Source organism: Stegostoma tigrinum, chromosome 36 (genome assembly GCF_030684315.1).
Source record: "Stegostoma tigrinum isolate sSteTig4 chromosome 36, sSteTig4.hap1, whole genome shotgun sequence".
NCBI lineage: Eukaryota > Metazoa > Chordata > Chondrichthyes > Orectolobiformes > Stegostomatidae > Stegostoma > Stegostoma tigrinum.
In genome coordinates this window covers 2,776,664-2,789,676 of record NC_081389.1, presented here as the reverse complement: position 1 = coordinate 2,789,676, position 13,013 = coordinate 2,776,664, and the positions used below count along the sequence as shown (strand labels likewise).

The 13,013-nt window shown below is 39.5% G+C and overlaps 1 protein-coding gene across 1 annotated transcript in view; it reads right to left on the bottom strand.

The window, feature by feature from the left end:
- The window catches only part of LOC125446730 (fibrillin-1-like), a 570,259-nt gene that overhangs the window by 430,815 nt on the left and 126,431 nt on the right, over nucleotides 1-13,013 (bottom strand). Inside the window, exon 7 of the mRNA XM_048520489.2 lies at nucleotides 5,345-5,470. Within this exon, the coding sequence (XP_048376446.1) occupies nucleotides 5,345-5,470 (126 nt within the window). The remainder of the gene's footprint in view (nucleotides 1-5,344; nucleotides 5,471-13,013) is intronic.

Genomic DNA, 13,013 nt, shown 5'->3' with positions numbered 1-13,013 from the left:
TCCATAGTTCCTCTTGTTGACAGGTGCTCTTGAAGAATTGTGTCCCTTCATTTAGGAAGTTCTTCAAAGTCAGTTTCTTCTGAAAAAGAGTCTCCCACACATTGACATTAATGTTGCATTTGTTGAGGGAAACATTCACGGAGTCTTTGAAGTGCTTCCTTTGCCATTGAGTACCTTCCCTAGAACTTTCTTTGGCAGTCAAAACTCAAGACATCCAAAGCATGGCCAGTGGAGTTGGTTTCAGATGACGTGGCCTCGACAATGAAGCCAATGGCTCCTCCAACAACACTGATGGTAATACGCCTTGTCTCCCAGCTGATATGGAAAATCTATCTCAAACAGCCTCAATAACATTTCCCAAGAGTAGAGGTGGCAACCACATGCTGTCCACATTTAGGAGCCATATAAAACAGTCTGAAGAATGATTACCTTAGATAAAAATATCTTAGGTATCAGCACAGATGTCACAGTCATTGAAGACTCTCATTCACAAGGGTCTGAAGGTAGTGCTGACACATTGATTTCAGCCTTAGATGAGAAATGGCTGTCCAGGTAAGGGAAATGTCCCACATTTGTAAGGATCCTAATGCAGGAATTAGTCAGAACTTGCCCTCAAATAGGTTGATAAAGTTTTAAGAGTGAGGGTCAGATCAATCTAATGTGCTCCCACAAAAGTTTTAAGTGAGGCTTGGAGGTTCTCTTCCAAGGGAGCAAAGATCATACAATCATCCAAATACTAAAGTTCCCGAGCTCCATCAATCCTGTTTACCACTTGCATTTCAGTTGATTAAGATTGAAATTTTTTTATCAATCCTGTAGACACTACTGATGCTACTGGGAAACATGATGTTGACAAGAAGAAGAATGGTGGCTATGAAGATGGAGAAACAGAGTGTGGGGGAAATGATGCATCCCTGCTTGACTTCTGTCTTGACTACAAAGGATTCTACCATAACACTATTGTTGAGGTTGGTGATTAAAATCTTGTTATGGAGGAGGCAGAACAGGTCAATAAATTTCTCTAGACAGCCAGCTTTTGACAAAGTCATCCAAAGCACTTCCCAACTGATTCAGTCAAAAGCCATGGTCAGATTGATGAAGGCATTGTTCCTGGCATTTCTCTTGTAGTTGCTGAGCAGTGAAATCACATCCATACTTCCATGGTTTGGTCAGAAGCCATTCTGGGTTTCTGAAAGAAATTCCTCAGAATCCAGGAAAAGGCACTTGGCAATCATTCGGGCAGTAATCTTCCCAGTGATGGAGAGTGCGGAGATTCCTCAATAATTCCACAGTCCATTTTGTCTCCTTTCTTGATGATGATGACGGTGGCAGCATCCCATAAATCAGCAAGAATTCTTCTTTGTCCCAAATTTTCAGGAACAGTTGAGGACAGATAGACTCTGCACCTTAAAGTTTGAAAATCTTCACTAGAATCCAATCCACTTAGAGTCAGAGAGTTGTACAACACAGAAACAGGCCCTTTGGCCCAACTCATCCATGCTAAGTTTCCTAAACTGAACAAGTCCCATTTTCCTATGTTTGGCCCACATTCCTCCAAAGCTTTCCTATTCAAGTATTTGTCTAAAATGACTTTTAAATGTTGTAATGGTATCTGCCTTTGCCACTTCCTCTGGCAGCTCGTTCCATGTAGACATCATCATCAGATCCCTTTTTAAATCTTTCCCCTCTCACCTTAAACCTATGCCCTCTAGTTTTGGACTCCCCTACTCTGGGAAAAAGACATTGGCTTTTCACTTTATCAACGTCCATCATGATTTTTTAAACCTCTATAAAATTACCCTTCAGCCTCCTATGCTCAGGATAAAATGTCCCAGCCCATCCAGCCTCTCCATATAATACAGACCCTCCAGTCTCAGTAGCATCCTTGTACATCTTTTTTTTCCCCCCACCCTTTGGCAGGGCACCCAGAATTGTAAATAGTTCTTCAAATGTGGCCTTATCAATTCTTGTACAGCTGTAACACAGTGTCCCAGCTCCTGTACTCAACGCTCTGACCAATGAAAGCAAACATTCCAAACACCACCTTCACCATCATCTACCTGTGACACAACTTTCAACGAAGTACGTACCTAGGTCTCTCTGTTTAACACCACTCCTCAGGGCTCTCCCATTAACACTAAGTCATGCTGTGGTTTGTCTTACCAAAATGCAACACCTCACGCTTGTCTAAATTAAACTCCATCTGTGATTCCTTGGCCCACTGGCCTGGTTGATCAAGGCCCCACTGTAGTCTTAGATAACCTTCTTCACTGACCACCATGCCATTCATTTTGGTGTCATCCACAAACTTATTAACCATGCCTCCTATATTGCTATTCCAAATCATTGATGTAAATGACAAACATCAGTGGACCCAGCACCAGTCCTTGTGGCAAACTGCTGGTCATAGGCCTCCAGCTAAAACAACTACCTTCCAACGCCCACCTGCTGTCTCCCACCATCAAACCAATTTTATATCCAAGCTCTCTCTGAATCCCGTGTGATCTAACATTACTAACAAGTCTATCATGCAGAACCATCTTGAAGCCCTTGCTAAAGTCTATGTAGACAACATCTACTGCTCTGTCCTCATTTGTCTTCTTGGCCACCTCTTCAAAAAAACTCATTTCCAATTTGTCAGAGATGATTTCTTACACACAAAGCTATGCTGACAAAAGGTAATCAGTCCTTGTCTTTGTAAATGCTGTGGACTCTGTCTCTGAGAATCCCCTCCAACAACTTACCTACAACTGCCGTTAGGTTCACTCCCTAGCTTTTCCTTACAGACCTTCTTAAATAATGGCACATTAGCCACCCTACAGTGTTCCAACGCCTCACTTTTGATTGTCAATGATACACATGCCTCCACTGCAATTTCTTCACAGCTTCCTACGATATCCTGTGATACACTTGATACAGGGGATTTGTCTACTTCTGTGTTTTAAGACCTCCAACAGCACCCCATTTCTGTAATATGGACTCTTTTCACGACCACTAATTACTTCAGAGTTCCCTAGCTTCCATGTTTTTCGCAATGGTAATTCTGACAAGAAATATTCGTTTAGGATTTCATTAATCTCCTGTAGTTCCGCAAATAGACGATCTTGTTGATCTTTAAGAGGTCCTATTCTCTCTCTAGTTACTCTTTTGACCTTAACATACTTAAATTCAGCCCTATCCAAGCTCTTAACACAACGGCACTTCCAGGCTATTTGGCAAACTAAAAGCCCCCATTTATAACCTTGTTGCTGTTACAATTATCTGTAATCTCCCTATATATTTACTCCTGAATTTCGCACTGATTTTTGGAGGCCTCTGGCACTTTTCTATTCTTCATCTCTTTACGGGTGGCTTCGACTTCTGCCACTCTAGGGATTATCTTTGATGGGGAGTTGAAGGATTCAGACACATTCTCATCGTAGTTTAGGAGTTCTTTGAGGTGCTCCTGCTTTTGCAGGTTGATGTTTTCTCTGTATCTCAAAAGGGTACTCTGCACCAAATTGAAACCGAAGGTATTGGGTCCGTATTTTACCTTGGTAGCACTGAAGCAGCTGAGGTGCCATGACTGTTGGCATGCAGTTACAACCCTTCAGCTTTCTCAGTCTGCCATTGTTTCTTGATTTCCCTAGTTCTTCTTTATAACTCAGCCTTGCAAAGGAATTCACAGGTAACAAAGGCAGTACTTCATTCCAGGTAATTATTTTGTTCAGTGTCCACGAGCTTCCCTACATTCCAGGTTCCAAGACGGAGTTTGGCTGATTTTCAGTCTGCAGGTAGGTGAGTGGTTTTCTAGCCAGGTGGGTGATGGAATAGATTATTTTTAGGGCGCCATTTCAAGCCCATTCCCCATATGGAGTGAACAGCATGGGTAAAATCAGAGTGTGGAAACAGACCCTCCAGTCCAACTCATCCACACCGACCAAGTTTCCCAAAATAAACCAGCCCCATTCACCCGCCTTTGGCCAATAACGCTCTAAATCTTTCCTATTCATGTATCTGTCCAAATGTGTTTTAAATGTTGTTGAAGAGTTGTGAAGACAGTTGCCAAAATGCTCTCCTGTTCTTATTGCAAGAGTGAAATGACTGAATCACACTCCACCACATACATGCTGGTCCAAAGTTAGAGACTTCCAGATCTCACAATTGTGTTCATGAGGGCTTTGAAGTCCTCCAGATAGACGTCCTGTGAGAGATATCTTTATGTTCTCCAGGGATTGAAGTCTTGTTGCTGAGAGGCTTGAATGTTCTGTTAATCTCTAGAGCAATGCCATCAGGGATTCTCAGTTCTTGGCACAGCCAGCTATGATGGCAAGGTCAAACGTGAGGAATGGTACAAGGCACAAGCAAAATCAAGTCTTTAATAGTGATTCAGGCAGATGCTATTCATGTGATATCCACAGTTTGAACAACAGATGAAGGCTTGCAGCAGTAGGGGCATCCCCAGGTATCAAGGTTTCTTTGCCACTGGAACTGTATCTATCTCTGTCAAGGTCCGTGAGTTTGCTATGTGCAACAGCACTCTCACGTCGTATATAAAAAAAAGTTGTATAAGAGTTAATAGAATACTGAGTTTAATTGCAAATGTAATATAAATATTCAGATGTACTGGTGAATCAAGACAAAGTAGAAATAGATTATGAATAGTAATTCAAAGTTCAACTATAGGAGAACATAAGTAGAAGATTATATGCACAATATATCAGACAGAAGAGAAGCTTTTTGTTTCCATGATGGCTATAAGGCTGTAGAATTTACTGCTAGAGTTTATGACTAAAAGAGAGGCTATGCCAATATTTAATAAACTAGGTGAGCGATTTGAAGAAAAGTTGAGGAAAGGGATGTGGGGACAGGATGGATTGATCAGTGTAAGCTCAACACTAACTAAATAGACCAAATATACTGCTTCATGGTTTCTGTAGAAATCTAGGATGCAGCAAACTTATTTTAATAAGAAAGCACAAACTACATGATAATTTGAAGGTAAATTCAAAGCTGCGATGGAGATGATTCATGGCTGTGGCATAGACAGAATTACTAACTTCATAATACTGCCTCACGGCCAGCGGAGCACTTGACAGGACAAGGTGTGAAGTTGTATGGAAACAACTAGTAAAGCACATGTTAACAAGTATTTTTGCATTCTAGGATACAAGTTATTGAATGAGTACATCTGTAATAATGGCTTTAAATTTTCATACAAATTGTAAAAACAATGGAAGTATAATTATTTATTGATCGATTTGTTTGATGTTAAGTATATACAAAATTCCAGAATGCAAACATCTGCAGTTAATAAAATTAAAATCAATGATGCACACTGATCTATAATATGCTTTTGTCTTACCTTCACATTTTTGAGTCACTTCACTAAATCTATGTCCAGCTGGGCATTTGCATTCAAAAGAGCCTACAGTGTTTATACAATTTCCTCCACTGCAGCTTCCTGGAATAGCTTGGCATTCATCCACATCTATCAAAGTAAATGAAAATATTTTATTAAATTAATCTTTTGTTTTCAACAATTGCACATATCTTAGTATTATTCAACTAGCTATTTACCTTTCTGTTTACTGTTACCGACATTGTAAATTTTATTAGCAAATTTTAAAGGATCTAAACTCATGGATTCTGAATGGTATAAGAAATTATTTTCACATCCCTATTCACTAACATACTTGGGGCAATTAGATTTTTCAGATATCTGCTGACACCATTTACAAAACTACCTTGGAAGTTGAAGTAGAATGTAAGTTTTGCTTCAGCTTTTTCTCTGATCTGAAGTTCAGAGTACAAACTCAGTTAACAAAGACAATCTTTCTAATTAATCAATATTGTGCCACTTCCAAAAGCTATTTCAGTGACAGACAAGAGGCAAATGGAATCCCTAAATGTAATCAACTTTAAACAAGACTGAATCTCACCAACAAGGTTGCACTGTCTTTAAATTTCAAGTATTTCTTTACATTTTCCACCTACAAATCAAAATAGTCAATTTTTAAACAGTTCAGTGAACAAAAATCACAAATTTTGTACTTTTCAAATCAAAAGTACATACTATATTTTATCTTAATTTGAAATGGAGTAAACCCAGGTGTGTCACTCCATCAGTCTGAAAAAATCAGTCAAACTGTTTTAACAGCTGATCTGTTTGTACTTCAAGTGGCTTATTTGGACAATCTGAAGCCTGGAATTCATTGGAGATGCACAATCTGAAAGGAACGTCAATTGCAGTGTTCAAAGTGGATTGAAGCTGTGAAAACAGGCTCAATTGAATTTTGTTCCTGCTTATCACCAATCATAAAAATAAGTTCCTTTTAATAATGATTAATTGTGTGGAGCGATACTGAAATAAGTTCAGCTGCAAATGTTATATGAAGCCTCTAGTTTTCAGTCTGCCATCAGTTCCCGGCATCTTGGATAAATTACTAGCTAAGAAACACTCAAAATATAGTGACCGAGATTGGGTGAGAGTTGAGGGTAGCATGGTGGCTCAGTAGCTAGAGCTGCTGCCTCATGGTGCCATTGACCTGGGTTCAACCTGCGTGGAGTTTTTATGTTCTCCCCATGTCTGCGAGGATTTCCTCCAGGTGCACCAGTTTCCTCCCACAGTCCAAAGATGTCTAGATTAGGTGGACTGGCCATTTTAAATTGCTCTGTGTCCATAGATGTGCAAGCTAAGTGGATTAGCCATAGGAAATGCAAAGTTACAGGGATGGAGGGGTCTGGGTGGGATGATCTTCAAAGGGTCAATGTGGACTCAATACAGATTCAATACGCTAAATGGTCTACTTCCATTGTATAGGGATTCTATGATTCTAGACGGCTCTGGCAGTAAGTGTTACTTCTATGACCTTCCACAAGCAACTCCATGTTAGAAGTTTAATGATCTGATGTGGTAATGAGAATTCAATACACCTTCTAAGAACCTACCTATCCTCATTATGTTGAAGATTTTCCAAAATATAAACATTAATATTCTGGAGAATCTATAGGGTGGTTTATGCTGATATCCTTTATCTATAAGTATTCTTCCATTCACAGTTTTACATGAAATGTCACACTAAGTTTTGCATGATGCACAACTGCTGTTTCACACACCTGCAAACATATTGCCATGATGTTAGGTTCCATCGCACAGCAACTGGAAAACATCACTCACAATTTTCTTTGCTAAAAAAAAGGAATCAGGAAGCCCAACTACAGACGACCCAACCCAACGTTCACCCAATGTGACAAACACATGGCAGCAGTTGGGAAAGCCGTCAGGAGGAAAGAAAGTGTGAAGGCAATGAAAGGTTTGTCATCAAATTCTGACACAGAAAACCTATTGGTATTCTTGACTATGATATCTTCTTGTAATTATTTACTCAAGTCACATAAACTCAGCTACTCTGAAACGTTTTTAAAATCTCTTCCAATGTTCACAATAACACACTAGGCATTAATAAGCCATCATTTCCCTGGAGATACTAACAAAAAGTTAACCATGTAAGCACTGGACACAGTGTGGTGACCAAGAAATGCAGGAGTTAGAAATTATTAGCACACAGCTTCTAATGAAACAGGAGATTTACTGAGGAGCTGTGGACAAAAACCATAGGATTATTCACTTTAATAATGTTCAAGAATTCTATATATTAGATATATGTGCATGCAATGTAGATGATCTTCCAGAGTATGCAGATAACAGAAGAAGAGGCAGCTTCAGCCACACCACGACAGAAACATTGCAGCACCGTAGGTTAATCTGAAATGTGGCAGTTTTACTCAGATCAGCAGCAAACAAGAAAAAATTATAGAAATATCTGGTCAATTCATTCTAACAGCTTGATACGATGAGTTAAATCAACTTCAAGTCACTGGCATCATAAGACACCTCCTTCACATGGGTTATGAATTAATATAGTAATAATGAAAAATGGGCCATATATTATATCTCAATGCAATTACAGGTTCATTTCCTTGGGAAGAATAAGGGCATAGTAGACAGATCACTAGCCTAGTACAGTTGGTTCTGCCATAACACATGTTCCGGCAACATGAACTGGCTATAGCGTGACTGACGAATACAAGAATGCTATTTCTAAAATTTCTAACCACTTTTCACCCAAACCGTGCAACCACAACTGTACCTGAAGATGCTGATGGCAACGACCCTCAGCCCCTGCATTAACAACAACAGACTCAAAATCTCCTCCCTCATCAAGTTATCTTGGCATTTTTTCAAGATAAGCTGTTATATTTACTTCTTTTCCAATATTAGATACAAATTAAACATTTATTCAAACTGTGCTTGTTATCCTTTGTGTTAGGCTTTTGAGTGATTTTTGAGTGGTTTCGAGTAATATTTTTTGGTGGTCTGCCCAGACTCCATTTTTCCCATAGGCCTGTTATTTCTATAGCATAATTTTCTATAAAACAATATTGTGCGGGAACACCACTATGTGTTACAGCAGAACCAACGGTAATTTAGTGGTCCAGGAGAGTGACACAGGTTCAAATCTCAACACAGTAACTGGTGGAATTTAAATACAGTTATTAAATCTGCATACAATGTTAGTCTCAGACAACTCCCAAAAACTAATCTGCCACACTAATGCCCTTTAGGAAGGGAAATCCCAATTTGGTCTGGCCTACATTTCTCCAGACCCAAAGCAATGCAGCCATCCAATGAAAGAACAAAGAAAATAAGTAAATAGATAAATAAATGGATAAATAAATTAATCCAGCCATTTTCAGATGGTTTCAAGAAGCAGGGGTGACTTGGACAAAAACATGGAAGGAATAGATCTCTCCTTAATTTTACATTCTGTCCAACAGATTAACTCTGAAATTGAGAAGCAATTTCAAGGCATTTATGCTCAAATGGATGAGTGGACTAGTGAGTTTTTGGGTAGGATTTACATCCCTTTCTTATTGATAAATAAGTGCTTAAAAATTTGTGGATTCATACTTGTGCTTCAGATTATATGAATTTAATATGATTATATTAAAAATAAATTTTTAACCTCATTACTAATTTTAAGATAATTTAATAATCTAATTCTATTCTCACTGAGTGAATGCTTTTATTCATATTAATTGCAGGAGTTTACTCAATAGTTTTAGATACAAACATTTGCAATTTAACTATTCTGCACAGCATCTAAAGAAACACTACTAAAATCTATGATATATCTGGCAGCTGGAAATGCAATTTATGTTTTTTTATTATAATGAATGCATTATCTTAAAATCATTGCCTGAATACAAACATTGCAAGTATAAAATTTTCCACATTCAGATGTGTCATACTAGTAAGTATACCAGTCTAAGAAAGGTTCCCTTTTAATCTCCCTCTATTTCCTTCCAGACACACAGACAATGCAAGAATTTACACAGCTGGAAGAATTAGAATGGAAGCTAAATGCAGCGCAGAATCTTTTCAATGGCTTTACTGAAACAAGCTGGAATACGATTAATCAGCAACATAATTTATGCTGAGTGGGCCTCAGTTCAGACAGAGGGTGAGAGCTTTTGTTAGTGATAATAAAGTATTTAACATTGAGAATGATTTTTTAAAAAGCCCAGATTTGTTATGCCATGATCACCCAAGAACATAACTTTGAATGGTTTCATTATTTCAGATTTCAAAGCATTCATATTTCACAATATTTTGATATGCATTTCTCATTGACTCCGTATGAATCAAAAGAAACCTTTTTCAAAAACAAATTCATGGCAATAAAGTGTTTCTACCAGAATTATCAAAAACAAATTCAACTAAAAATAATACTCCCTATGGAAAGGATATGGAAAAATAAATTAGGCACTCCTATTTTAATATAATTTTTACACAAATAGATATATTAATTTTAGACTTTACAACCTGTGAGTTTTGCAGACAACAGGAGGAAATTTGCCTTGCAGGGCTAACATTATTTGATCTCCTTAACTTTAAATATATATAATGAAATCTGCTGAGCTTTGTTAGAATTCAATTATCTTCACTAAATGTTACTTTTTGCACTCTGCTCAGGTAATACTGAGCATCCAGATGGTAAAACTTAACAGTTACCCACAGGGTTTACTGGAAATTCTGAGGAACTTAAAAAGTAGATTGTAATTAAGACCTGTTTTCAGTTCAGCAAATTTTACATATCTTTATGGTTTTGGTTTGATAGTCTTACAGTGTAGAAAATGTAAAGGATACGGACATACAGCAAGTCAAGGAAGGAACATTCCAGGTCTGTAATACTCAGGAGGACTGACAGCACTAAGTACTTGCTCAGCCCTATGCAAAACACAATCCCATGGTCTCTACCATTAATGACTTCATCAAATACAAAGACAAAGGAACATAAGATAAGTTGGGAAGAGGCAATCAGTAAACCGGATGAAAAAATAGAGCGTCCACCAACATTATCAGTATGACAGTGGCTCCAACATGCATGTCTATGGCTTCCTTTGTTGACAGTTTGGCTACCATCATGAAGACCCAGGTTCACCACATTCAGTATCTAACAGATGTGCACTTCATCACTCAGCATAAATGGCACCTTTCTTCAGGTGGCCCCTCCTCTCAGAGAGCCCAGACGATACCAGCAGGCACTCCAAGAGAAGAATCACACTAGGTCCCCAGAGCTTCCTCTCAGACCACTCCAGAGGTTCATCCCCAGTATGTCTCCAATACCTATGGTGCCAAAGAATGCAGAAGTCAAAGCGGGGGGGCGCGTGGTGAGCATTCAGAGAAGACCTAGGCACCCTGGGCTCAATGACCCCAGGAGTGAGCAACCAGGTTTTCAAGGCCAACATGACCATTTACAGAGCAGGCTCCCTCCTCCCCACCTGCGGATATTGGGACTGCACATATACATAGTGGGCAAGAAAGTAAGAAAGAAAAACCACTGAAGGCTTTTAGGGGGCACAGATGACACTTCACTTTAAATAATCAAGCATTTTCATAAAGATCTGCTCACTTGCACCCCTAAAATATCTGCTCTAGGTTGTCAAATCTGGTGAAGTTGCAATCATTTCAGACTTTATTATAGTAATCCCTACAGTGTGGAAACAGGCCACTCGGTCCAACAAGTCCACACCAAATCTGTGAAAAGAATCCCACCCAAACTCACCCATCTATCCTATCCCTGCATCCCCCATTGCCAATCCACATAACCTACACATCCCTGAACATTATCAGCAATTTAGCATAGCCAATCCATCTAATCTGCATATCTTTGGACAGTGGTAGGAAACCGGAGCACCCGGAGGAAACCCATGCAGACAGTGAGAATGTGCAAACACCTGACATCTGTACGAGGCTGGAATCAAACCGGGTCCCTGCTGCTATGAGGCAGCAGTGCTAACCATTGAGCCTCCTCAGATATTTCAAGGATGAAATAAATTGTAATGTCCAAGCATTGCCCAACTCTCAAAAGCAATTGACTCCTTCAGTGAAGACAGCATCAGATGTCAGGGGTCCTTAAGCCATTATGTTGTCAACTGAAACTAAGGCATTGCACTTTAATGAGGACAACACTGAAACCAAACCTGTAGGTCTTGACCTGAAGAGATTATAAACACTTACACCCACCCTGAGAGTGAGGGGATGGAATTAATAAGAATTTTGCATATGTCAGTGGGATAGGGTTAATGCTATCATTAAGCTTCTCAGAGAGTACATCATTATTCAAAGTTGGAAGATGAATGATGGCAAGTTCACAACATCACTCTCCCTCACAGCTCAGTTCCCTACTCACAGAAACCACACAAAGTAATGCCTTTCTTGGATTAAACACTGTTTACATGTTGAAGCATTTCAGGATAAGTCAGCAGTCTGCATAAACAGCCAATGATGTAAGGATGAAAAGAAAGTGCTCTTAACCTGCTGCCTATCATAAGGAAATGCACTGCTCTACACTTGGAAACTCAATTTCACTCCCAGCTTAAAGTAACAGGGTTATGATTTGGCAAGGTGCTGTGAAGTGGCCTTTAAGGCTTCAGTCAACACATGGTACATAGCCACCTCACCTCAGCACCATGCCATTTCACTGCCCTATCTCAGTGACTGCTACTTTTTCCCAGTGGAGAGGAGACCCTGTAAAGTGAAAATACTTTAAAGTTGGGTCAGCTGGAGATAGCACGCACATATTCGTAACGGATAAGTACAAATTTATTCATCAACATAAAAGTTCAATAATTCTGAAAATAACCAGATCATGTACTGTAGACTGTCCAGCAGCTGACAGCAATTTAATCAAAAGAATTTAACACAATGAACGGCAGTTCAAATCTAACGCATGAATTCTGGAAGCACGTATCAATCAGGTTCTGGTTGACCTCTCATGCTCGACCATGCATAACTCTATCTTGGTCTCCTGGATGTCCCTCCTTGACAATGACTTGATGATCATACCAAAAAGATTGCTCTTGAACCCTCACTTCTTCTGGAAGATACCACCTGCCAAAATGGTGCGGTGCACCCTTTCAGAGCAACGTTGTAAGATCCTGCTGAAGCAGTCCAGCTTTTGAAACCTCGTCCTGGTGGAAGCATAGGCAGTATTGTATCTCTAACAAAAACCGAAAGAACTGCAGATGCTGCAAGATAACAAGATGTGGAGCTGGATGAACACAGCAGGCTAAGCAGCATCTTAGGAGCAAGACCCTAAGATGCTGCTTGGCCTGCTGTGTTCATCCAGCTCCACATCTTGTTATCTCGGATTCTCCAGCATCTGCAGTTCCTATTATCTCTATTGCAGATGCTGCAAATCAGGAACAAAAATAAGTTGCTGGAAAAGCTCAGCAGGTCTGGAAGCATCTGCGAATAAAACAAAGTTGGTGGGGGGGTGGAGAAGAGAGAAGGATATGGAGTAAATGATAGGTAGATGTAGAGGCCAAAGAGAGAGAAGAGCAGTTGGACAGACAAAGGAGTTGATAATGACCTGGCTAGGATGAATAACTGTTAATGGGGACTGTCAGTCACTAACAATAGGTACAGTGGAAGAGCAGACTATACAATAACAAGGCTTGGTGTG